A 23569-nucleotide genomic window follows, 5' to 3' on the forward strand; every position below is an offset into this window, starting at 1 on the left:
CCATAATTTACGAGCTCACTCAGCTGGCGCACACACTGCGCTAAAATTATCTGCTCATTGTTAATGAAATTTACGTGTGCAAACACAACAGCTCACTTAGATAAACAGAGTCGGACGGATGCGGCAAAGATGAAGACAGCCGCCCATCAGGGCATGTGGCAATGGCAATGTGTATGTGGCTGGGGTTTTGCAACATGCTCGGCGCTCAGCTCACTTGACGGTAAATTAAATTTTATTTATGTATAAAGAGAAGGCCTAAGTACGTCGTATGTGGCTTAAAACTAAGCAAAAATGGATTTGTAACCTGGACTACTGCTGCTACTTCTGCTCGACCGTGCTTAGCTGGTTCTTCAGATGGTTGGCCACATACTGCCAGTACTTGCGACGAATCACATCGTGTTTGGTGGCCATGTCCTCGCACAGACCGTACACCTTGCGGGCGAGCTGATCGCTATCGCTGGCCTTCACTTGGAGCGCCTGCTCCTGGTACAGATCGATGAGGAAGGCGAGCAGATAGGGCGATCGATTGCCGGCCTGGTAGAGCTCCTCCACGAAGTCCACTACCTCCGGGTAGCTATTTAGCTGGGCATTTCCACTGTCGCCCTGCCGCATCACGCCCACCAAATAGTTCCAGGCACTCTCGTTGTTCTTGATGATGCGAATGCGGTTCATCGTGTACGACAGTTCGCGCTGGATCAGTTCCGGCGTGAATCCTAAATGCTTGACCACAAAGAAGCGCTGGTTCCAGGCCGAATTGTTCCGCTGATCCTCGCAAATGAGACGATCCACAAAGCCAAGTTCGTCGTCATAGAGACTACAAGTAGTGCAAATTAGTTTATAGAAAGTGAATCTTAATAAACATACGATTACTCACTTAAAGCTGCGAATGGCCCACTGGCGATGTTGCCAGGCGTGGTAGTTCTTGGCATCGCCTTCGTTGACCAGGGCGTTCTCAGTGAGCTCCAGCTCATTGCTGGGATCGTTCAGAATCTCGACGATGACGCGTCGGTGGTGCCAAACCTGGTAGTTTTTCGAGTTCTGCCCAATCACCTCGGTCAGATAGTCCAGTTCCTCATACAGATCAGCCTTCAGTTCGCGCAGGACGTCGCGTCTGTATTGCCAGACCGTGTAGTTAGCCGGATTCAGACGCAGTGCGTCCGTGGTGAGGTCCAAGGCACGTTGGCTCTTCTCCCCGCTCGCAATTATGGCCCTCATGTAGTCAAAGACCTCGCGAACTACGATGTACGGATATATTTGCTCAGATAAAGTGTCATCCAGAGATAAAGCCGCATGCATTACTCACACTTTTGACTGTAAGCAATGGACACCACCGGATTGGGACCGTCGTCCTGGGCAAGCGGCTCCACATCCTTCCAGTCGGAGCGTTCGCTGTAAGCCAGCCAGTCCGTGCCCAGGTATTCCTCATCCGAACTGTCTCCCATCGCGGTTAATTAAGAACAAAACTGTTGAGCGCCGGTGCGGGTGGAAATTTATGTTGTTCTTTTTTACTTGTCCGAATTTATCGGGCCCTATAGCCTATCGATATCGGGGGCGTTTTTTTGTCCGACCCTATCGGTATCGATTGCTCGATATCAAAAGGCGGTATTTAATACTAAACTAGAAATACTAGCTGGCTTTCAAATATTATTTGAAATTCAAAAATAATAACTATATGCTAGGTAATTATTAAATAACAAAAGTAATACAATCATCTTGTTAAAACATTTATTAAGATCTCAATAAAAGTGCACAAAGTGACTGATTCCTTTAAAACTAGACGTAGACATCCGAGTGCTCATTTTACCATAATATTCGATTCATTGGTATACGAGTAATTCTAGAAACGTGGCTTAAACGTGGCCGGATACTGATTGAAGCGCGGACGCAGTGCAGCTTTTGACTTCTCGAACTTCTCGCCCGAGTTGCCAAGGATCACACCGTCGACCAGCTTGCCAGGATGGTCCGCAGCATTGGATCGCTCCGCATTGGCCTCGGCCACATCGATGATCCGCGGATTCTTGCGGTACCTGTACCACCAGTACTCAAAGACCAGCGTGATGCAGGCCATTCCAATGCCCACGAATATGACGATGAAGACGCCGCCAATGTTCTGGATCGAGATGCCATCCGATTGATCCTCCGGCTTGTCGCACTTGGCCATCGCTTCGTCGTTCTTCCACCACTTCTCCTTGAGCTTCTCCAGTTGTCGTTTGTTGAGCAGGGTCAGGATTCTAACGTATCACAGGGATATGAAGAAGATCACACCTATATTTTCCCATTACTCACGCATTATTGAACTGATCCTTGAGATGCGAGCCCTGTTGTACGGCTATGGCATATGGTTTCCGGGAGAACTCCTCGCCCACCACCTGCAGATCGCAGTTGGTCAACTGCAGGTAGCGTATATCGGTGGCATCGCCCAGAAATGCAAAACCCGTGGCTGCTGTCGAATTCCTAACCCGGGCCACCGCTTCGTCGAGGCTGGCCGGTAGCTTCGCCTCCTGCATGGCCTGCCACATCTTGGTGTACTTGTCGCTCACTGGATAATCCCAAACAGCCAGTTTGGAGCGCTCCACGGCGGTCAGGGAGTCGTTCAGCGACAGATCCTTCCAAATCTCGTAAAACATCTGCTCTATGTTGGACATACGCTCGAAATATGTCATCGCAGAGGAGCCATTCAATGGAGCGTACAGGATCTTGTACTGCTTCGCCAGGTCATCCAAGCTTTCAACGGGAGTATCCAAACGTGATACGGTCAAGAAGGCAGCCAGATTGGCCGTGTATGAGGCAATAATGATAAAACTTAAGAAAAAAACAAAACTTTTAAAAAGGAAAGAGTTTACAAGCAACTGAAGAGGGCTACGCACCCGAAAAGCCACCAGGTGGCGGCTACTAAACGCCCAGACAGATTCTTTGGAGCCTCGCCACCGCCTTGTGGCGTCAATGAAGTCATGCAGAACCAGAGGCACTCCTTCAGATTGAACTCGCGCTTCTCCTCGTCGTCCTTGTACTTCTCCCGATTGTTCTGATAGCTATAGGGACTCCAGCGATCGAAGATCCACATGAGAAAGCTGGTAAAGAAGTAGGCAGCCAGGATGCAAAGCCACACGTTCGTTTCCAGCACGGTGAGGAACTTGAACAGTGAGCTGGGCGAACTGGGTCGCTGCATCATGATCGTAATCCCGACAAGATCGTAGTACGGAACCGTGAAGTCAATGACTATCTCCCGTTCGGCCATCACCGACATGCTGCCAAGACCAATGTCCGCCTGTTTGTCCATCAGCTTCTTGACAATGCCATTCCATTGGCCATTCTCGTCCATGTTGCCAAACTTGCCGTCCTCCACCTCCTCGATGGTGTAATCGAAGTGGACAATCGTGGCTATCTCGTTGATCAGATCAATGCAGTATCCTTTGTATCCTTTCGGAGCCGTTTCATCGCGCATTATGAAAGGAGCTTGCTGTGAAGTTCAAATAAAATGTAGTTTATTGCGTAAAAAATATAGTTTTCTTTTAATTTTAAGTTTTTGACTAAAACAACGTGACTTAACCTTCAATATTTTATATATATTAATTTAAATGTAACTAAAAAGGTTCAAAAGACGACACACACAGGGACTACGGGTTGAATACTAAAAAAAAAACAAATATAGTACGAAAACTACACTACTAAAACATCCTTTGCAATCCCCTGTCGTGACCCACCACCACAGTAAAGATTCGATAAACCGTATCCGCGGTGAGATTCTTCATCTGCTCCTCGTCCTTGACGATGAGCTCCGAGTTCAGACCCGATATCCATTTGCCGATGGACTTGCTGTTCACGGAACTGCCACCACGAATCTGCAGCACGTTTATATCCATTTCGAATTTCATGAAGCTATGCCCATTGAATGGCTGAGTGGGTTGCGTGACGAGATCGAAGGTTCCATACGAAGTCGGTTCGGTAATCTGTGAAACGGAAGTGGGTAATCAACCATAATTTGTTAGACAGGTGGGAGCAGCAACCTTGGTGAAGTAATCCCGAAGATCCAAGTTCCTTTGGGGTGTGTTGCCACCTTGAAAGTCGTCACAGTTCAGATACTCCATTTCCTTTGGCCAGGCGCCCGATTGTAACATTTCTCTGCAGGTAAAAATAGTAAATATATATAGTAGATACCATATACATCCAACCCACTTGATGGTAAGGAAACTCCTCAGAGCCAGATCGAAGTAAAACGCGGATGACAACTGTGGTTCCTCGTTCAGATTGTAAGTGGTTCGCAGCAATCCCAAGCGATCTCGATATTGCGTATACGCCATGGGTTTCATGAACATAATGGTCGCATTGTCCCGCTGACTGCTGATCTCTCCTTCGCTCTGGGTAATGGCGTGCCAGGCGAAGTTGCGCTCGAAATAAGCTGGCTTCACCGACTCCAAAACCATGCGGATCGATTGCAGGGTGCCCAGAATGAAGAAGTTGTTGATATCCAAGTTCCTCAGCTTTTCGATCTGCTCCTCGCGCTCCCGCTTACCATCCTTGGCTATGGCGGTGATCACATGACGGGTTTGGATGTTCTGCAGCAGGGACTTGTACTTGTGGTCCATGACGAAGGAATCATCGTACAGAATGGCAGCTGGAGGGGATTTCGAATGGCATACATTAATACTCACTTTTATATATGTACATATGATATCCCATTACCATTCGTAATGTTCATGTGAATCACTATACTTCGAATGGCCTCGGGAATAATATCCGCCGGCGGCATCACCTGCAGCAAATACTTCTGCTTCGCCTCATCCAAGTCGCGCCACTGCCTCAAGTCTCCCTGCTGGCCATAGGAGGCACTAATGGTGGGCAGACCCAGGGCCTGGGTGAAGCTCTTCACCGTTTCCGAGGCTATGCCCGATTTGGTGGTGTCCAGGATCAGGTGAGGCGTCTGCTTCTTCTCAATACTTGTTGCGTACTTATTGCAAACTGAGACGGAAAAGTGTGAGTGTGAGCAACTGAATCCTGGCATAAACCCGAGCACAACTCACTAGCTTCCAGCAGCACCTTGGCATCCGACTTGTTCGCCTCTATCGAATCCAGCTGCACCGAGAGTCCATATCGGATGTTCTTCTTCAGGTAGGTGAGCACCACATCCACAGCCTTGGCCGCCGGTTCATTGTCCACCTCGTTGATGAACACTATCCAAATGGATGGGATCACATGGGTTAAAGTGCATTGGCCAAAGGCATTACGTGGCATTGCGTTTGTTTGCTTGCCCTAAAAACTCATTATGACTGGCACCACCCAACTAAACTACCCAATCCATATTGGTTTCCCCACAGTTTTCAGCTAATTAGTTTACTTTCAATCCACTCAGCCAAAAGAGTTCGATTATATTCGATATAGTTTTGAAAAAGTAACGAATCTTTAAGGATCTTTAAGTGAGTGTACTCAGACTAGTAATCATTAGGTATATGATTATGTATTTTTCATCTATATATATATATATATTATATGCTCAACTTACACACATTGATATTTTGAGTGGTTTGCGCTGCGATCTCCAAACTAAAGCTGCTTAATAAAACTAAAAATCCCACTAGCCACAGGATTTTCGAGGTTTTCGGATTCACCAAAATCATTATGGTTTTCACATATGACTCCGGGTTTTTAAGAGCTAAAAAATCGACCGCACAGGACGAACAACAAATGGTGACTGGGGCAGGAAACTACGCTTTCGAAAAAGGATACAGATATGTACAACCTATATTGCCACTGACAATTCCACTTTCAAGCAGAACCATTTGTGGACACATGGGTGTAACCTTGGTGATAATCAATTTGGTCGGCAATCGCCCACAATGCCACATCAGCAACACCCCAATCCAAGCGTGAACCCATATCCTGGTTCGATTGTTCGTGTTGGAACTCTAGCGTTAATTGGTGGCGGTTAGGGATGGAGGATTTAGTTTGGGGGGAGTTATTATGTGGTACTAAGTAGCTGTTATATTGTGAAATCATCATGAAATTATTATTCGAATCGGTGGAGTGGAAACATTGGGAATATAGGGTCACAATGGAGCAGAGCTATTATAAGAATAGAAAGTGATCCTTAATTGAAGACTGTGACAGTAATCAAACAACTTATACTATCAACTATTTTAGATTACTTCTGACTCACACGATCTATAATCTAGTCCAGACAAATCGCACTGATAAGGCTTGGCCAAGCGCTCCCCATTAGGCAAGCAACAACCATTGACGAAAGTACAAAATTAATTTTATTTTTGATTAATTATACATTTAACGAACTTTACGCCCGACGTAATTTCTAGTGTAGAGCATAGCACCCTACGAGCAAAAATTAAAGAGAAAAACGATGCCTAAAATAAACATGTAAACGATTATGCAGCAGTTGCGCGAGCCGCATTTCAGATATAGCCACTCTCTATATTCTATATATATAGTCATGCCCATTCCGAATAGGGCGTTGTGTTGGTGGTGGTGGCGGTGGCGGTGTCGACTAGCGAACATTGTCATTATGCGTAGACCTAGAGTTATCTTTAACTTACACAGTTCACGATGGTTAGATAGGTAGATGATACGTACATTACACAGATCGAATTATATATAGCTAAAGCCTACGTTGCGTGTATAAGCATAAATCTCACAAGTTCCAGTCATCGGGCCCCGACTCCTGGCGTATCACGGGCGGGGTTAGCGGAGCTCTCGGTGCACCGGGCACAGGAGTGGGCACCAAAGGCGCAGCTCCGCGCAGCGAGCTCCCGTAATAAGGCGGCGGCCGATGGCTATTGATGCTCGGCGCATTGGAGCTGTGCGTGGACGAGGCGGAGGAATCGCGCACCCGACCCGCATCGAAAACGGGCGCCTGGGCGTAGCGATGCGGCTGTCCCAGCTGCGGTGTCTGTGACCGCGAATGCGAGCGATCACGTCGCAGTAGCTGCTCCTGTTGCAGCCGTTGCTGCTGCACATATTGCTGCTTGCGCTGCTTGAGCAGCTGCTCGTCGCGATGGAGCAAACGCTGGCGCTGCTGCAGCTCATACTGCTGCCGCTGCATGGCACTCAGTCGATTGGCCTTGCTCCACGGATTGCCGCCGAAGCAGAGGTTCGATATGAAGACCACCGGCGAGAAGAGACGCAGGGAGACCTCACTGGGCGGATGTCAAATATTTAGTTATTTATATTTATAGAGTACAGAAGAGCTTCTCTAAATCGATTCGTGCTGGTCACGAACAAAGGAAAAACGTATTACATTTAATAAAGACGTACAACTAAAACACGTTGAACTGAAATTGCGTGATAGTTTGAACATGATCTATATCACTTTCCAGTTTACGTTTTTCTTTAAGAAGTTCGATTTAGTGAAGATGGACTGTGTTACCAAACCAAAAACACTTACGTGGTGTCCACAATGGGTTTTGCCTCATTGCCGCTGAGTATGAACAGGGGAAAAAAGATGGAGAAGATGCAGCTGCTGACGATCACCGAGCTGGACAGATTGGTCAGCACGGTGAGCGGTATTCCGAAGCCAAAGAAGTAGGGCCAGTTCTTCTCAATGTAGGTGAGGCGTCTATGCAGCTCCCAGCCCATGTTGAACCACTTGTACTCGAAGGAGTACAGTGAGTACAGCAGGCACAGATGCACGAAGCACAGCGAGGAGCCCACATATTTCACGGGCACTAGGTTAACCAGCATGCTCTGGACCAGGAACAGCATTTGCACCACCATGCTGAAGAGGAAGTCGGCCACCAGTTTGCTGATCCCAGGGATGAGCTGCGGGCGACCCTTTCTCACGCGATAGGCGGCATTGGCTATGTCCGCGAACCACAGTGAGCTCACAATCTTGGAGAGCATGAATATGGGCAGCACCCACATCATGCCGAAGAGCAGGGACAGTATGGGATGCAGCCAGCCCCAAACCACCGGCAGGGTCTCGGAATGGGCTCCATAGAAGATGGTAAGGCAGAATTTGAGCGTGGGCAGCAGAGCGTTCTCGAACAGGACGATGCTCAGCCAGGTGAAACCGCCATTGAGCATGCAGCACTTGAAGAGCTTCTTGGCGATCTTCTTCTCCCTGTGTCGCCGGATTATAAATCAAGTGCGCAGTTAAAAAATATATGTACGTGGAATAAGTCTTTGTGTAACACATACCCCTGCGGCTGTTGATCCTGGGCAGCTGGCTTCTTGCCCAGGATCTTCTCCAGCGTCCGCTCGTCGGAGTTCTCCTCCGCCTGCTTGGCGTACTCCTCCCGAATCATGGCAGCCGCAGAACTGGGCACTGGTGACGGTGATCTCCTCGCGCGTTCGTAACGATCCTTGTCGGTGCGACGCAGCTGTTGGCGGTGCTCCTGCTCGGCATTCTGGCGGTTCACCTCGTCGTCGATGTGCAGGACCAGTGTCATGCCACGTATGCTGTCCCACAGGCCGTACAGAATGCCCAGGGTGATGTTCTGTGGTTGTACAACGCATTTAGTTGGTCCATTGTCTGAGTGCTCCAAAAGGGCAGTCTCAAACTCACCTTTATCGCCGCCATCTCGCGTGGACAGACCTTAGTTCCTGATCGGGGGCATTACGAAATGGACATGCAAGCATACGAAACGTGTTTAGCTGCTCGGGAGCGTATCAAAATGTGGCAGTGGGTCTTTGAATAAATTTGCGTTGTGCGAGACGAAGACAACATCGTTGGCGCCTTTACACTGCACGAAATAGCGTGCGCCCGCACATTCGGCTGGCTTTGTACCATTTTGAAACTTGAACTTACATACTTATCGCTGTGCCAGTGCTTGCTGATCGAATTGTGAGTGTGCAGAGGACCTAAAAATCATTGAACTTTGTGCTGGATTTAATAATAATAATAGTTGTTTTGCTTGGTGTAGGAACACACGGTTGCCACCTGATGCGCTGCGGGCGTTTAGCAGCACTGGTCAGTGATGTACAGGCGGGCAATGTTTTGAACTATCGATAGTTATAAAAATTACCGTTATTATAAGACTAAATTGATTTGGTTTTCGATGGTAACAAATAAATTGTTTTATTTTTAATCCAATTGATATTCTTTATAAATCGAACTAAACTCTTACAGCCATTGCTTATGTTTCGCAAGTCCATTATAACGTAATGATAGTAACGGTTTTTCGTAAGGATATTCCCAAGGTAATCGATATATCGATATTAATAGCACAATGCCCACTTCCATTCCTACAGCTACAGGTAGGGAAACCAGGTAATAACGACCATTCTTCTCCCGACAGGGGACAGAAACAAACCGTAAGTCCTCGACTTGTTGAACATATAGTAGGCGTGATAGGACTTTCTCATCACAATAAATTGTTGATAATCAATCATAAATACTTCAAGAAATATTAAGTAAAGTTTTCCTGGTCGTAAGCCCGCCACAATCGCAATTCGAAAATATCGCATGTAAATAATGCAAAATAAGACCGCGGACTAGTGATTAATTAGTGTGTGACTTCGTTTGTAGAGTGCGATAACGGGGCATTTGCTTATTAATCCCTTTTTTTTGTTGATATACGGCATTTACATATGCCTATTTATTGACGTGGGTGTGTGTACATATCAATACGCAAATAGCGTAAAGCCTTAAATCAGGTGTCAACTGAATGTTATGCGCATGCAAGCGCTTAATTGATTACCCATTAACCGTTAGTCAGCCTACGGACAACAAGATCTTTCACGTTTACCTAGCAAGCACATACTAACGCACACCCACCCGTGACATTTACCTGCATCTGCTTGTTTATGAGCGTGTGTGTGTGTGAGAGGGCGTAAAATGTTTTGTGTGGTGGGAATGCAATTTTCAATCTTGGCTTTTTGCAGATTAACCGAAACACCCCCATTCCAACCTTTCCAATTTCCATCATCTCTGTGCGCGGGAATAATCAATACTGCACACATACTGAGGCAACAGCAGCAACAAGAACAACAGGGCATTATGGTGTGGTCTAGTGATAAGCAGCAACAGTAGGGCCACAGCTCGCCCCCATCCCCCCGCCTACCGCCCACCGCCCACCACCGGTCGACGAACAGGAATTCCGGAAAAGAGGAGCAGCCACAAATAGCAATTACCATCGCACAACTAAAATTTCCCGTCACTCCTCCATCATTCTGACAACGAAAAGTGACAATTATGTCACGCGAGGAGCGCAAACCCATCGTTAGCTCGTCGAGCAGCAGCACCTGCAGCAGCGGCGATGACGAAGTGCATCCTGTGGTGCGGCGGCGCAGCACCCGGGACACGGAGCTAGCCGGCCACCAGAAGGATGCCGGATGCTGTGATCCGACGAGCACGCCACATCGATTCCTGGCCCTGCTCTTTATGTGCCTCTTGGGTTTTGGTAAGAACATGAATTCCTTTCTACAATCTTGAGACCATACCTACTTAAATTACTCCTTTATAGGTTCCTATTTTTGCTACGATAATCCCGGCGCATTGCAGGACGTTTTCCAAAAGGAACTTCAACTCAGCTCCACCGAGTTCACGCTAATTTACTCCATCTACTCGTGGCCAAATATTGTGCTCTGCTTTGTGGGCGGCTTCCTCATCGACCGGGTGTTTGGCATCCGCTTGGGCACCATTATCTACATGCTGATCGTGCTCGTTGGCCAGCTGATCTTCGCCACCGGCGGAGTCCTGGGCCACTTCTGGTTGATGATCGTGGGACGCTTTGTGTTCGGCATCGGGGCTGAGTCGCTGGCTGTGGCCCAAAACAGCTATGCGGTGCTATGGTTCAAGGGCAAGGAGATTAACATGGTCTTTGGACTGCAGTTGTCGGTGGCCCGTTTCGGCAGCACCGTCAACTTTTGGATTATGCAACCACTATATGGCTACGTTTCGAAATCCTACTCCGGCTACAAGGGTCTGGGCGTGGCTCTGTTTCTGGCCTCCTCTACGTGCGTCATGTCCCTGGTTTGCACCTTGATTCTAGGTAGGATTACTCGTATATTTAAATAGCAGTTTATATTATTAGATTTCAACTTCACTTAGGTTGGATGGACAAGCGCGCGGAGAGAATCCTTAAGCGAAATAACAATCCTGGTGGAGAACTGGCCAAACTAAGCGATATAGTGACCTTCAAGCTGGACTTCTGGATGGTGTCCGTGGTCTGTGTGGCCTACTACGTTGCCATCTTTCCCTTCGTGGCTCTCGGACAGGCCTTTTTCATCAGCAATTTCCACATGACGCCGGATGAGGCGAACACAGTGAACTCGATTGTCTACCTGATCTCTGCTATAGCATCGCCGCTGTTTGGATTTGTGATTGACAAGGTCGGAAGGAATGTGACCTGGGTGTTTTGTGCCACCATCTCTACGCTGCTAGCCCACTTCCTGCTGACCTTCACCCACTTGGATCCGTACATCGGGATGAGCATTATGGGACTGTCCTATTCCATGTTGGCTGCCAGCCTGTGGCCTCTGGTTTCCTTGATTGTGCCCGAATATCAACTGGGCACGGCATATGGCTTGTAAGATCATTAATCTGTTTAAGCTGTTTTTAGGATTGATTAACTCCTTAATCGTTTCCTTTGCAGCTGTCAGTCTGTGCAGAATCTGGGACTAGCGGTGGTGACCATTGCAGCGGGCATTATTGTGGACAGCAGCGGCGGCAGTCACTTCTGGCTGCAGGTTTTCTTCATGTCCTTCCTGCTGGGTAAGACAAACCTGCTTACATGTTGTATTATGTTAACCCCATCCCATTTTCCAGTCTCCCTGCTGGCCACTTGTGCGATTTGGGCCTACAACCGCAAGCACCAGGGCAACTTGAACATGTCACCTGCCCAGCGGGCCACATACCACACCTCGATGTACGTGAATATTGAGTCGAGTTGAGCATGCTATTGATGTCTTGCTGTTTTGATGTTGCGTTCTAATCCCCTATCCGATGATGACACACCTCCACATCAGCCCCTGACTAACTAACGTTCTCTTTCTAAATGTATTTGCTTTGTGTACATGCCAAAAGCGCGATGCAGTGCCCCCACGTGAACATGCGGCCTTTATTGGGCAACTATGTGCAATAGATCGATTCTGTTTGTTACTAACCAATAACCAATTGCGATGCTAATGCCCATCCCCCTACACTTGACTTGTTATGCAACTCGGAGCACATTCTGCTAGCCGCACAATCGACGTGGTCATTCGATCTGTTTTACTCCTCCTAGCCAACGTTCTATAATGATACATATCAAACCTTAAACTATTGTTATATTTATGTTCCGTTGTGTGTGATAAATAAATTTATGTAAATGTACATTAATTAAATTAAATAACCAAAGAGTTGGCGTTTTGGGCGAAAGAAAGTGTGTGTGTGAAAGATGAAAGATGCTGTGTTTGATCTTGATTCCATTTTATTTCCTTGCAAATATATTTTTGAAGAATAAATGATTTGTATTTGTACAAAATAAATAAAATAAATTAACTAAAGCATAAACAGAAATTCAAAGAATTTTGTGTGGATCTCCACGTGAATTTAACAAAATAGTATACAAATTTCTATGATGCATAGACTAGAGAAAACAAAATACAATTTTAAATCTTGAAAAGTGGCATTCCAAGAGAATTGCAAAATAATAAAAATAAACACATTAATACATTTCCTTTTCCGTATTGAGAATTATTTGGTTGGGAGAAACAAAGTTTGCGTAAGGATGAGAAACAAATTTCAAACTAAAAACGTGTCATTCTCTATTGAGTTACTAAAAATGCATTCCATTTCATTTGGGCCATATTATCAAGTTAGGGCCGCTTCGAGCCTTTTCATTTAGCTGCATTTTGTGAATTAGTACATATTGGGAACTCCGTTCCGATTCCCATTTCGCTTGAACTTAACTAAGAGCTTCGTTGAATTTTCTAGGTTTTTTGAAACTCTTGATTATTTTTCGTTGGTAATTTCTAGGGTTAGTTTGCATGTTTTTCAATATTCTTTTTTTTTTGTTTTTGTTTTGGTCGTTTTCAGTTTGCGTTTGTTAGATGTGGCCATGGCCAAAAGCATTGAAGCGTACTGCAGCTCCGACTGGTAGCAGGCACTTCACCCCGGGACACTGATAGCGTATTATCTCTATATTGTCAGTTTTGAGCCGCTCGATGGATGGCGTTATTCGTCCAGAGTCTCGACCTCATCGGCAGCCACAATGTCTCGCTTGGCAGCCGTCTTAATGCTGGCCAGATACTTATCACCATCGAAGCGCTGGCTCTCATCCTGCAGATCCTGTTGTCGGACAAAGAAATGGTTTTAGAAATGTTTTTCAAAGTAACATGGGCACGCAAGCTATCCTGGGATGAACGAACATATATACATACGGAACAGTTTAGTAACTAAGTTAGCCAGCTGGAGTGGTAAGGTGGTGATGTTATGATGCTTCGGTGGTGAAACACAACTTACAATTTATAATTTATAATTTACAATGTGTGGGGTGTGTGGTGTAAGTTAAACCCAGCCAAGCTTTGTTACGGACTTTGAAAGTCCTGTTTATTAGTTAATATAAATCGTATTGATTACAGATTTGTAAATGTTGTTTGGAATTCGAGAATGTTTGTTTGTTAGCGGTTAAGCGGTCTTAACCGCCTTTCCAGCTTATCCTTAGCGACGACTTAATCTGTTTCACAGCCAAAACACAGATTCTCCCTATAGTTACATTTTAATTTCAATGCATTAGATGTATTGTTACCTCTAAGACTAGCGATCGGTTTGGTTTCGATGGTATATCGTTAATCTAATGACTGGATGATGATGATGTATTGACTTGATTCATTATCAAGTTCTTCACTCTTCACCTTTTTTAATGATAAGTTATTTAAAATTAAAACAGCACAAATACTGACATGAAAAGAAAAGCCTATCTGGGACTGAGATTCAATAATACGTATTCCGGCTACGTAAAATTATATTAAATAAAGTTAGACGCGGTTATTATTCGATTCTGTTTCGCACAGTGCCAATGAGAACTCATCGTCCTCGCAGTAGCGTTGAAAAATTGCCTTCACTTGGGATGTTTGATAGCTAGACTGGCGATGCTTTCCCTGTGGTGCCACCGATTTGCCCACAGTATTCGTTATGATTTGCAATTGCTTGTTATACAGGTTTCGATCGGACACGGCCGATGTTTTGGGAAGGCGACGGTTCTCGCGATCCGCGAAGATCCCTTTTGATTGCTTGTTAGTGACGGTTATGGGATTGTCTGCCGACGCCTCGACAGCTGCTCGTCCAACGGCGGTGCTGATGATATTTGTGTTCGGGGTGGAGGTTATTGCATTTAAAGCCCACGGATGTGTTATTACTGATGAGTTAGGTGCACTGGCGAATAAGCCATTGAACGGCGGAATTACCTTGTTGCGCAGAATCGAGGGCGCTGTCTCCTGCATCTTTTGCCAGTCGGTGGGCAGGGTCCAGGCGTGCGGACTCATGGAGTAGTAGAGCAAGTGTTCAATATCGTAAGAAACGCGAGCTGTAATTTAAGTTTATGCATCAAAAACTTGGTTAAGTACAAGTGCTTTAAAAGCATGTTGAAAGGACTGTAATCTTACATGCATTGCTCTTCAAGGAATTGGTGCCTGCCAAATCGTCCAAGTCACCCTTTTCGCGAGCTCCCTTGGTCTCCGGCGTGGACTCCTTGCGCGAAAAGTGGCTGCGACGCGATCTGGCCAGGCCATTCTGATTGCTAGTCGATGATCCTCCATTGTTGGGCTCAGCGAACACCTCGTCGTCGCCTTCCCCATTGTTGTTCGCTGCCGAGTAAACAAGGCAATTCAGTCCAACGCCACTGTCCGTCCCAGGCCAAAATTGCGGCGGCCCGGCTCCGGGCAGCGGAGTCGATGGCGTGGTCACCAGCGAAGTGCCGTCGAAGGCGGCGCCAGCCTCAATGGAGGCCAGAAACTCCGAGCTGCTAAAATAGTCATCGAGCACGAGTTTGGCCACCTTGAGAGCCCAGGGGATTTAACGAATTTCAAAATTGAAAACTTCAACATTACTCACGCGCACTAGTTCGCAGCAATCGCCGGTAATCTTGATCAGGTGCTGGCCCACGTTGACCGTGAACTTGTATTCACCTACGGAAGCATCGTTTGTGGAATATGAGTGCATTAGCAGCTGTTGATTGGGACGCAAGACTTTACCGGCAGCGGCTGTCGCCTGAGCATGTGCCGCTGCTGCTGCTGCGGCGGCTACGGCGGCGGCCTGCTGCTGCTGGTGATGCGTTTGGTGGTGCATCTGCTGCGAGATCTGCTGTGCAGCAGCGGTGGCGGTCATGAAGTTTTGGGCCGAGTTGAAGCTCAGCCGGTTGGCCAAACTGCTTCCGGTTGGCGTTCTTGGTTGCACAATGGCGTCGTCCGAGTTGGACGAGTTAAGCGAGGAGCAGGATCCTCCAGCGCCAGGAGCGGGTTCCAGGCGCACCGGCGAGGCGTTCCGACGAATGGTGTCCTCCATCAGTTTTTTGGCATAGCTGTCGTAGAAGGAATACATTTTTAAAAATTAGTAAATTATATATTTAATACTGGCTATTTCAGCTTTAATTTATTTACTTTACTCACTTAATTTTATCCTCAGCTGGACCAGTAATCTGCACCAAACGCTCTTTGGCACCCGGGTTGACTAAAGAAAACAAGGCATTAATAATTGTTCCCGAAAAAAGCATTTATATTTATGAAAAATAATTTGGATGACAAAACATTTAAAAACAAAAAGCATATATACAGTATGAAAATATGTGATTCAAAAATGCCTTTAACGATCAATTTTGGCTTAATGTGGTGTCGTTAAATGGACAAAATCTGTGACATGCTTCTTTCTATTTCTATTAGAAAATTTTGTAGATTTAAATAAGCGTGCCAAATGAAATGCGGGTGCGGTGAGGATCAATTAAAACCAGCTCTCTGGAGTTACCTCTTTGAAACGATATAATAGTTTCGCTTAGCTCCTCGATCATGTGCACTCGACGCCCCTTGATGCCCATGACTTTGTGGCCACGGGAATGGAGGAATACATTATTGAAAACCATTTCTGTAGATCTTTGTGCTCCAGAACACTCCTCAGCTGATTAGAAACTTACCTTTGCCGGAGTCGGCATTGCGAATCACGACCTCGTCCTTACAGTACGTCTTGCCAGGGATCTTGGTTGGTTTGGGGAACTTGCCCGAATTACGGATGACCTCACCGGGCGGCAGCAGCATGTGCTGCTGGTTGGATGTGCCCACGGACGCGATGGCCGCAGCTTGGACGGCTGCAGCTGCAGATGCCGCATTGAAGACGGCGGCAGCGGCGGCTGCGGCTCCAACGTTAACGCCACCAACACCGCCGCTGACGCCGAATGTGGGGGAGGTGCTGAAGACGTCAGACTGCACGCCGGTATCGTACTGATATTCCGAGGGCAGCTGCAAGACAAGGACACATATTTCATCGTTTTCCAAAGTGAGATCGATTCTATGTACGCTACTCACCTCCACGTTGGAGATCTGCTGCTTGGACTTGTAGTACGCGATTGTGTCGTCATTGTCCCAGCTTTTGGCGCGCAGCTCGATGAGTTCGAGTAGCTTGAGGCGCGTCGTTATGTTCAGCCGTTCGTCCTGCGAAGCGTTGCGGAAAACGACGAAGGCCCGGTCCAGTGTATCCTTGGACACCGCCTCCAGTTGCGGTCCATGCACCCGGAGGTTGTGCAGGAGCAGCGTAATCGAGTCCGGCGTGGTGTTGCACGACTGCAGACCGACGGTCACATTGTCTATCAACTGGATTAGCTCCTCGATCACCAGGTAGCTGTTCTTCAACGACGATCGCGATTGTGTCTTCAATGGGCGTGGCGCCTCAATGTTTTTCACTGCGCGTCCCAGGTGTGTGTGAGCCATTCTCGGGATTCGTTGGATTCGATATCGTCTCGCGATGAAGTCTAAAGGTTGTCCTGCCTGGTGTCCGGATCTGCTGATTTCGTCAATATGGTCTGCTTACTTATTTGTTCGTTTAAATGTTGAAGAATTGGTTAAAAAAGAATCGTAGAAGCTGTTTCCGCACCTCCCCCTGCAAACACAAGAAAGGTTAGTTAACGATCAAATGTATTATTTATATGTAAACTATTGTACTAGTTGGATACATTCTTTTAGATGCTAGAATGATCAAAGTCGGCTATATTGCATTAGTACTTGAGAGTAATGGCCGAGAGCACGGATAACCAAAAGGTTTCTTAGGATATGCAGATTGGCCTCGTTTCCGAGCGAATCTCGAGTATTGCGACGCAAAGCTCTCGTATATCTTTGGTCTTAACAATGTGCACGTTTGATAAGCGGCTTTAGCTGATAACACCGCGATTTATCTATAGTTTAGTGGCCAAATTAACCCATTGGCGCCTTCGCCGCTTCTGGCTTCTACTGAGTTAATCGCGGTGCGAACTTCCAAAAGCAAAATATGTAAATAATTGATGAAAATTGTTGGCATAAATGAAATGGGAACGACAAACGGAAGACCATTTGTGTTATTTCAGTGCGACTTTCGCTCCATGCGAACTCATTTCTTTTTTAAATATCACTTACAGGCGCTGCAGCAATAGCAGCAGCAACAACAAGAACAAACAAATGGGCAACTAAAACACAGCTAACATAAATATTAAAAAAAACTGAAATTGTCCGTGGGAGGGAGAAAGAGAGAGGTGATCGCTCTATTGAATCATATGTCGAGAATAGCAACAACAAGAACGGCCTCTGCCGACGTCGACGCTGGCAGCGCAGCTGGCGACCGTGTTGGGCGTAGAACAATAAAGAAGTTAAATTTCAGGAAACAGGGTCTATATATCTACATATTGCATCCGTTTTAGGCCAAAATTCTATGTGAAATTGAGTAATATTTTGACAGCACTGGCCGCTTTTCGTTAAATTTGGCCAACTACGCGTTTTGCTGGCGACTGACTTTGAACTCTCGTTCTAGTTTTTACACTTTTGGTGTTTAGTCTTCGTCGCGTTTATTGTTTACTTTAATGGCCGATCGAAACGCCTCTGAAAACTGTGTATTTTTGATCGTAATTTCCAATAAATTACTAAAGCTTACCAAAACCAAAATCTCTGCGACTGCGACTAAAATCGTTTTTTAAGGTCGGTGTTGCCACCTGATCGAACACGTTAGTTATTAGAGATGCGCAACAGTTATCGACTGAAGACCCGTTGACGCAAAAGCGCAGTAAAAAAGCTCGCATCAATTTCGCATCACAGATGTGTTCGTATTAAAATTTTATATTTAAACTTTATATTAAATAAATATATTAAATTAAAATAAATATAAATTGAACGCTGGGCAATTACTATTCCCCGCCGGGGAATGTGTCTGCATGGGATTGAAAATGTTCAATAGATTATGTAACGTTGGGCATTTATATATATATTACTAGTTTACAAATGCAGATTTACTGTTATAGCGGAAAGTATAGAGAATAAATTTGGAAACTGCTGTTCTTTTTTAAGAACAACTGCTGGCCTAGGAAAATACTTCAGGGGAAACTCCCTAAAATTGTAAGCACGGAAATATCGATAGAAAACATCGGCTGTTTCTTCAATTGGTTGTTATTGAAATTTTTGTTTGCCATCGCTAAGTAAAACCCAAATAAAATTGAGTTGATATATTTATAAAGTATATTCCCAATCTCTAAGGTGGCAGCAAGATGTCGGAAAACGAGGACGTGGAGGCGGCACTAGAGGAGTCCAAGGAAGTCGTTCTGGAGTCCGGCAAAGATGAGCCTGAAACGAAACCGCTGAAAATGTCGTTTGCAGATTGGAAAAAATGCAAGGATGCATTGAAACCGGATACCAAAAGCGGACTACAGCGGAGCAACAATAACAATAGTAACAACAACAACAACAATAACGGCAACGGACGTAAACATTGGTCTTCTAATAGCAACAATGCCTTCCATGGAGGCGGAGGTCCGCAAACCTACCAGGACAGGAACTATCCTCCAATGAATCGACCGCCTCCACTTCCGATGCAGCTGATGAACATGGGCTTTGGAGGCAATTTTGGGCCTGGTCCCGGACAATGCGGTCCATCCATGGGGCCAATGGGACCAGGAGGACCTTGCGGTCCCATGGGCAATATGGGTCCCGGTGGTCAAGTGGGCTTTGGAGGACCAGGTGGATCTGGGCCCCGCCGGAATCATAACCACCGACCTCTGCAGCCGCCTCCGTTTTGGGAGGACATGATGTCGCCACAACACAGACCACCACCGATCCAACCGCCCATGCCCAAGTGTCCCAGCTTGTGGAATCTGGTACCCAAGGAGCAGGGAGCACAAAACAATCGCAGCAATCAAAACCACAATAACAAGAAATTCAAGGTAAACCATCGCGGCAACAGTGACAAAGATACCAGGCTAATGCCTCCGCCCCCGCCGCCAAACAATGGCAACAATTCGCCGTCGAATGGAGAAGCGCAGCCCTCTAAGAAGCCTAAGCGCAGCGGCACATTTGTCCAGGTCAACGGCCAATGGATCCAGAAGCCAGAGGCACCACCGCCGCTCGAGGATGCGCCGCCGGGTACGAAGGAGGAGCGCCAGCGGCAGTGGAAGGAGTACCGTATGGCCATGAAGCCCTTTAAAAACCGTGAGTTTCACAACTGGAAGCGAACGGTGCAGCGTTTAGGGAAACTGCCGCGCGACCAGCTGGACGAGCAGCAACTGGAACGACTGCAGAAGGCCGAGGAGTACATAGTTGCGCACAAGGCGATGCTGACGGTGAAGCATGCAGAGCGCTGGGTGGAGCAGGACAACAAGAATGAAAAGGGCCAAGTGTTCGTGCGCAAGTCATCCAGCATTGGGTCGTGGAACATGTCCAAGGAGAGGCCGCCGAATGGTTTTGCGTCGATGCATGATTTCAAGAAGCAGCAAATGGATACGTTCTTCGGTCCCGGCCGTGCCATAAAAGGCGGTATAGATCTCTCCGTCATTGGAACCTCAGAGCCGCCTCCGCCGCCACCTGACACCCCTCCACAGATTACCAACTACTGGCCCTCTGGAAGTTCCAACAACACGGGGTCCAACTCCAATCCCTCGTACTTCAGCCACTACAGCAACAACTTTGTCAAGGGTGCCACTCTGCTGCCGCCCTAGAATAGCTATCCGAAATTAACCCAGGGCTTGGGTTTTCTCAAACACTATCAAATTGCCTGGCACATGCTTAAAGTTCTACAATTTGGCAACCATATTTAGCAAGTTCTTCTTCATCCTGGATTGACGGCCATTGGCATTTGTATTAAGATAAATGTAACAAAATCAACTTGACACTACTATGACTATTGCTTGGTTTTGCGACTGCGCCGCGGCTGGGATTCGTCCAGGGGCGGAAGGCCAAGGAGTTGGCGTCGTTCCCGCTTGCCACGCAGTATGGCTTCCTTGAAGAGGTTGCAATAGAGCTCCACTGCGGCCGGCGAGTCATCGTTGCCGGGCACCGGATAGGTGATCAGGTTGGGATTGCAATTGCTGTCCACTATGCCAATCGTTGGGATGGCCATTTTGGCGGCGTCCCGAACCGCCGTGTGCTGAGCCATAACGTTGTTCTGAGTGTTGAGGAAAATGCAAAGATCGGGCAGCCTGGTCACCGCATCGAATTGCACATTGGCATTGGTGAAGATGCCGCCGCGCCAGAAGCGAGTGTGCGAGAATTCACCGGCCTCCTGGGCCTTTCGCTCCACGAGATGGGAGTTCATGGCGTTGCGGTTGAAGAACAGGATGATGCCATCTCGGAAGGCAATGTGTGCGGCAAAGTTGAGGGCATCGCGCAGATGTGACGCCGTCTTGTCCAGATCGAAGATCAAATGACCGAGTCGACTGCCGAACAAGTACGGACGCATTCGCTCGTCCAGGGAGCCCTCCTTGTGGCCATAGTGCACTCGGGCATTGAAGAGGTCGCGCACGGTGAACAGGTTGTGCACTTGGAAGTAGTCCGGGTGCTTCAGAATCCGCTGTTCCACCAGGGCGATGTCCTCCGGTTCCGTTTCCACCGATTGCTCCGGCTGTGTGCTCTGCAGACGTCGTGGCAGACCGCACATCTGACCAAAGCGAGGTACTACCCAGGGAATTAATGTATAATTTGGTTTCCTTGCTGTTTTATTTGATTACTTACGGTTGGCAAACGATTTTCTCAACATTTTGGAGCGGCTCGTGTTTTCATAACCTATGTTCTTCTTCTTCTCTATGGATTTTGGTAAACAGCTGGTGGCTAGTGTTGGATAAATGTGTTTCAACAACAGTTTTTCAAACAACAAAAAAATAAGAGATAAAAAATTCAATTATAATTATAAAGATAAAATTATTAAAAATCCATATTTAAAATTAACTTATTTTTCATAATGTATAAGAATTAATAAGCCGATCTATGGCGGTGTTTTCCGGAACACCCCTTATTTCATCTTCTGCTTCGGACAGTGTTGGGAAATCCATCCCAGCTGGAATGATTGTTGTAGTTGTAGTTGTAAATTTGTGATATTGCTAAATATTGGCAAACAGCAATGTTCCAGCGACTGAAATAGTTAAACGAATTCGAAATGGAAGTAGAGCAGACGTCAATCAGGTCGGACACGAACTCCACCTGCGAGTATCTGGACGCAGAGGGCGATCCGGAGTCCCCAAATCTCTATCAAGAGGCGGATCCCGACCAGGAGGCGGAGCAACAGAACCATAGTATTATATCTGAGCTAAGAGATGGTCTGGGCACCATGCGGGACAACAGTGCCCTCAGTCCGGAGTCGGGGCAGGAGAACAAGGGACTGGCTGCCTCTGTGGAGTCTCTGGCATTGAGCACCTCGACCAGCGCCAAAACAGAGGACTCCATTGGCGGGGGATTGGAGGAGGAGTACGATTACCAGCACGACAGCCTGTGGCAAGGACAAAAGAAACACATCTTCATACTCAGCGAGGCGGGAAAGCCAATTTTCTCGCTACACGGCAATGAGGATAAGCTGGCCACGCTTTTCGGTGTCATCCAGGCACTGGTGAGCTTCGTCCAAATGGGCCAGGATGCTATTACCTCCATTCATGCGGGCGGCATCAAGTTCGCTTTCATGCAACGCAGCTCGCTCATCCTGGTGGCTGCCAGCCGGAGCAACATGAGTGTGCAGCAGCTGCAACTTCAACTGGGGTGAGTCAATTATAAAGCTCAAGATAGTAATGCTAACTAATGGGAAACTCCCATTCTGTACCAGGGATGTCTACAATCAAATACTGTCCATTCTGACGTACTCACACATGACGAAGATCTTTGAGCGGCGCAAGAACTTTGATCTGAGGAGACTGCTCTCCGGCAGCGAACGATTGTTCTACAATCTGTTGGCGAACGACAGTAGTAGTGCCAAGGGTAAGGATATCGAAGCATATCCAAATTGCTTAATTTATCAATGACTTGTTTTAGTGTCCAACAACATCTTCACGTTTTTGACCAACTCAATTCGCGTCTTCCCATTGCCCACAACGATACGATCGCAAATCACCAGCGCCATTCAGAGCAACTGCTCCAAGATCAAGAACCTGGTGTTTGCCGTGCTGATCGCCAATAACAAACTGATAGCATTGGTGCGCATGAAGAAGTACTCTATCCATCCGGCTGATCTGCGTCTGATCTTCAACCTGGTAGAGTGCTCCGAGTCCTTCAAGAGTTCCGAGAACTGGTCGCCCATTTGCCTGCCCAAGTTCGACATGAATGGGTATCTGCATGCGCATGTCTCGTATCTAGCGGATGATTGCCAGGCCTGTTTGCTCCTGCTGTCCGTGGACAGAGATGCCTTTTTCACGCTGGCAGAGGCCAAGGCAAAGATCACGGAGAAGCTGCGCAAAAGCCACTGCTTGGAAGCTATCAACGAGGAGCTGCAGCAGCCGTTCAATGCGAAACTCTACCAACAGGTTGTGGGAATCCCCGAACTGCGGCACTTTCTGTATAAGCCCAAGAGCACAGCGCAACTGCTGTGTCCTATGCTCAGACATCCGTACAAATCTCTTACGGAGTTGGAGCGCCTGGAGGCCATCTACTGCGACTTGCTGCATCGCATCCACAACAATAGCCGGCCGCTGAAGCTCATCTACGAGATGAAGGAGCGCGAGGTGGTCCTGGCCTGGGCAACCGGAACCTATGAACTGTACGCCATATTCGAGCCGGTTGTGGACAAAGCCACTGTGATCAAGTACGTGGACAAACTGATCAAGTGGATCGAGAAGGAGTACGATGTGTACTTCATACGATACCATGCCACATTCTAAGCTTTTGCGTGCTTCGCTAGGGCATTGTGAGATATATGACTATTTTTTTATTGCTCCTCTGCCAACGGAACCAGGACAAAGTTGTTGTGCTGCAGTTGTGACGGCGTTTGTTTAACTGAACCTAGTATACCAGAATTACGCATGTACATTTGTAATTTAAAACTCTAAGTAAATTCTAAAACTTTATGGTTTATCTCTTAGTTGGAATGTGGATCTATAGAAAACTGAGCTAAGAGTTCTATCAAGAGGTTCGAGTCACCGCTAGCGCAGTATATCCTTTAAGTTCGGACTCACACCAAACCGGTTATCTTCGGGGTTGGACTTTCGAGAGCGAAAGGAATCGCAGA

The 23569-nt window shown here is 47.0% G+C and overlaps 8 protein-coding genes across 14 annotated transcripts; 3 read left to right on the forward strand and 5 right to left on the reverse strand.

The window, feature by feature from the left end:
- Positions 1-214: 214 nt before the first annotated feature.
- LOC6613382 (protein farnesyltransferase/geranylgeranyltransferase type-1 subunit alpha) lies at positions 215-1530 on the reverse strand. Its single transcript, XM_002037820.2, has 3 exons — positions 1304-1530; positions 875-1235; positions 215-814 (listed from the first exon to the last, which is right to left on the reverse strand). The coding sequence occupies exons 1-3, from the start codon at positions 1440-1442 to the stop codon at positions 319-321; spliced, it is 996 nt and encodes a 331-aa protein (XP_002037856.1). The 5' UTR covers positions 1443-1530; the 3' UTR covers positions 215-318.
- Positions 1531-1708: 178 nt separating this feature from the next.
- On the reverse strand, positions 1709-5691 carry LOC6613383 (ionotropic receptor 25a). The gene is made up of 9 exons (XM_002037821.2): positions 5501-5691; positions 5022-5171; positions 4684-4959; positions 4177-4615; positions 4008-4122; positions 3705-3950; positions 2868-3460; positions 2287-2802; positions 1709-2231 (listed from the first exon to the last, which is right to left on the reverse strand). Exons 1-9 carry the CDS (start codon positions 5613-5615, stop codon positions 1838-1840), a joined length of 2844 nt encoding a protein of 947 aa, XP_002037857.2. The 5' UTR covers positions 5616-5691; the 3' UTR covers positions 1709-1837.
- Positions 5692-6231: 540 nt separating this feature from the next.
- LOC6613384 (etoposide-induced protein 2.4) lies at positions 6232-8893 on the reverse strand. 3 transcript variants are annotated; one of them, XM_032721135.1, is made up of 5 exons: positions 8760-8893; positions 8513-8550; positions 8146-8444; positions 7394-8068; positions 6232-7145 (listed from the first exon to the last, which is right to left on the reverse strand). In XM_032721135.1, exons 2-5 carry the CDS (start codon positions 8525-8527, stop codon positions 6641-6643), a joined length of 1494 nt encoding a protein of 497 aa, XP_032577026.1. In that variant the 5' UTR covers positions 8528-8550; positions 8760-8893; the 3' UTR covers positions 6232-6640. The 3 variants fall into 3 exon arrangements, with proteins under 3 accessions (XP_032577026.1, XP_032577015.1, XP_002037858.1); XM_032721124.1 differs by having other exon boundaries at positions 8756-8893; XM_002037822.2 differs by lacking the exon at positions 8760-8893 and having other exon boundaries at positions 8513-8726.
- A 294-nt stretch (positions 8894-9187) lies between these two features.
- LOC6613385 (major facilitator superfamily domain-containing protein 1) lies at positions 9188-12288 on the forward strand. Of its 2 annotated transcripts, XM_002037823.2 has the most exons (7): positions 9188-9261; positions 9832-10349; positions 10413-10940; positions 11000-11477; positions 11544-11662; positions 11717-11816; positions 11975-12288. In XM_002037823.2, exons 2-7 carry the CDS (start codon positions 10142-10144, stop codon positions 12030-12032), a joined length of 1491 nt encoding a protein of 496 aa, XP_002037859.2. In that variant the 5' UTR covers positions 9188-9261; positions 9832-10141; the 3' UTR covers positions 12033-12288. The 2 variants fall into 2 exon arrangements, with proteins under 2 accessions (XP_002037859.2, XP_032573327.1); XM_032717436.1 differs by having other exon boundaries at positions 11717-12288.
- Positions 12289-12986: 698 nt separating this feature from the next.
- Positions 12987-18116, reverse strand: LOC6613386 (eukaryotic translation initiation factor 4E-binding protein Mextli). Of its 4 annotated transcripts, XM_032717426.1 has the most exons (10): positions 18035-18116; positions 16444-17014; positions 16056-16377; positions 15890-15961; positions 15538-15598; positions 15124-15449; positions 14984-15057; positions 14536-14926; positions 14338-14456; positions 12987-13219 (listed from the first exon to the last, which is right to left on the reverse strand). In XM_032717426.1, exons 2-10 carry the CDS (start codon positions 16843-16845, stop codon positions 13106-13108), a joined length of 1881 nt encoding a protein of 626 aa, XP_032573317.1. In that variant the 5' UTR covers positions 16846-17014; positions 18035-18116; the 3' UTR covers positions 12987-13105. The 4 variants fall into 4 exon arrangements, with proteins under 4 accessions (XP_032573317.1, XP_032573318.1, XP_002037860.1 ...); XM_002037824.2 differs by having other exon boundaries at positions 12988-13219; positions 14984-15449; XM_032717427.1 differs by lacking the exon at positions 15890-15961 and having other exon boundaries at positions 14984-15449.
- Positions 18117-18561: 445 nt separating this feature from the next.
- Positions 18562-20255, forward strand: LOC6613387 (collagen alpha-1(I) chain). The gene has a single exon (XM_002037825.2). The coding sequence runs from the start codon at positions 18642-18644 to the stop codon at positions 20082-20084; it is 1443 nt and encodes a 480-aa protein (XP_002037861.1). The 5' UTR covers positions 18562-18641; the 3' UTR covers positions 20085-20255.
- Positions 20200-21188, reverse strand: LOC6613388 (28S ribosomal protein S2, mitochondrial). The gene is made up of 2 exons (XM_002037826.2): positions 21097-21188; positions 20200-21039 (listed from the first exon to the last, which is right to left on the reverse strand). Exons 1-2 carry the CDS (start codon positions 21119-21121, stop codon positions 20267-20269), a joined length of 798 nt encoding a protein of 265 aa, XP_002037862.1. The 5' UTR covers positions 21122-21188; the 3' UTR covers positions 20200-20266.
- Positions 21189-21517: 329 nt separating this feature from the next.
- LOC6613389 (vacuolar fusion protein MON1 homolog A) lies at positions 21518-23408 on the forward strand. The gene is made up of 3 exons (XM_002037827.2): positions 21518-22110; positions 22175-22326; positions 22381-23408. Exons 1-3 carry the CDS (start codon positions 21518-21520, stop codon positions 23220-23222), a joined length of 1587 nt encoding a protein of 528 aa, XP_002037863.1. The 3' UTR covers positions 23223-23408.
- Positions 23409-23569: the final 161 nt, after the last annotated feature.

The sequence above is a fragment of the Drosophila sechellia genome, chromosome 2L (assembly GCF_004382195.2).
Source record: "Drosophila sechellia strain sech25 chromosome 2L, ASM438219v1, whole genome shotgun sequence".
NCBI lineage: Eukaryota > Metazoa > Arthropoda > Insecta > Diptera > Drosophilidae > Drosophila > Drosophila sechellia.

What these genes read in the sequence shown, in the direction of transcription:
- LOC6613382 (XM_002037820.2), bottom strand. Translation starts at nt 1,442, where the DNA reads ATGGGAGACAGTTCGGATGAGGAATACCTGGGCACGGACTGGCTGGCT. An exon ending in CATTGCTTACAGTCAAAAGT is followed by an intron (nt 1,236 to 1,303) that starts GTGAGTAATGCA and finishes CGTACATCGTAG; the next exon opens with TTCGCGAGGTCTTTGACTAC. An exon ending in TGGGCCATTCGCAGCTTTAA is followed by an intron (nt 815 to 874) that starts GTGAGTAATCGT and finishes CACTACTTGTAG; the next exon opens with TCTCTATGACGACGAACTTG.
- LOC6613383 (XM_002037821.2), bottom strand. Translation starts at nt 5,615, where the DNA reads ATGATTTTGGTGAATCCGAAAACCTCGAAAATCCTGTGGCTAGTGGGA. An exon ending in CAAGGTGCTGCTGGAAGCTA is followed by an intron (nt 4,960 to 5,021) that starts GTGAGTTGTGCT and finishes TTTCCGTCTCAG; the next exon opens with TTTGCAATAAGTACGCAACA. An exon ending in GCCACCTGGTGGCTTTTCGG is followed by an intron (nt 2,803 to 2,867) that starts GTGCGTAGCCCT and finishes TTTTTTCTTAAG; the next exon opens with TTTTATCATTATTGCCTCAT.
- LOC6613384 (XM_032721135.1), bottom strand. An exon ending in CAGGATCAACAGCCGCAGGG is followed by an intron (nt 8,069 to 8,145) that starts GTATGTGTTACA and finishes CCGGCGACACAG; the next exon opens with GGAGAAGAAGATCGCCAAGA. An exon ending in AAACCCATTGTGGACACCAC is followed by an intron (nt 7,146 to 7,393) that starts GTAAGTGTTTTT and finishes ACATCCGCCCAG; the next exon opens with TGAGGTCTCCCTGCGTCTCT.
- LOC6613385 (XM_002037823.2), top strand. Translation starts at nt 10,142, where the DNA reads ATGTCACGCGAGGAGCGCAAACCCATCGTTAGCTCGTCGAGCAGCAGC. An exon ending in TATGTGCCTCTTGGGTTTTG is followed by an intron (nt 10,350 to 10,412) that starts GTAAGAACATGA and finishes ACTCCTTTATAG; the next exon opens with GTTCCTATTTTTGCTACGAT. An exon ending in GCCACATACCACACCTCGAT is followed by an intron (nt 11,817 to 11,974) that starts GTACGTGAATAT and finishes ACATGCCAAAAG; the next exon opens with CGCGATGCAGTGCCCCCACG.
- LOC6613386 (XM_032717411.1), bottom strand. Translation starts at nt 16,845, where the DNA reads ATGGCTCACACACACCTGGGACGCGCAGTGAAAAACATTGAGGCGCCA. An exon ending in CAATGCCGACTCCGGCAAAG is followed by an intron (nt 15,962 to 16,055) that starts GTAAGTTTCTAA and finishes GTGGCCACAAAG; the next exon opens with TCATGGGCATCAAGGGGCGT. An exon ending in TATTATATCGTTTCAAAGAG is followed by an intron (nt 15,599 to 15,889) that starts GTAACTCCAGAG and finishes TGTTTTCTTTAG; the next exon opens with TCAACCCGGGTGCCAAAGAG.
- LOC6613387 (XM_002037825.2), top strand. Translation starts at nt 18,642, where the DNA reads ATGTCGGAAAACGAGGACGTGGAGGCGGCACTAGAGGAGTCCAAGGAA.
- LOC6613388 (XM_002037826.2), bottom strand. Translation starts at nt 21,121, where the DNA reads ATGTTGAGAAAATCGTTTGCCAACC. An exon ending in GAGAAAATCGTTTGCCAACC is followed by an intron (nt 21,040 to 21,096) that starts GTAAGTAATCAA and finishes TTCCCTGGGTAG; the next exon opens with TACCTCGCTTTGGTCAGATG.
- LOC6613389 (XM_002037827.2), top strand. Translation starts at nt 21,518, where the DNA reads ATGGAAGTAGAGCAGACGTCAATCAGGTCGGACACGAACTCCACCTGC. An exon ending in CAGCTGCAACTTCAACTGGG is followed by an intron (nt 22,111 to 22,174) that starts GTGAGTCAATTA and finishes ATTCTGTACCAG; the next exon opens with GGATGTCTACAATCAAATAC. An exon ending in CGACAGTAGTAGTGCCAAGG is followed by an intron (nt 22,327 to 22,380) that starts GTAAGGATATCG and finishes GACTTGTTTTAG; the next exon opens with TGTCCAACAACATCTTCACG.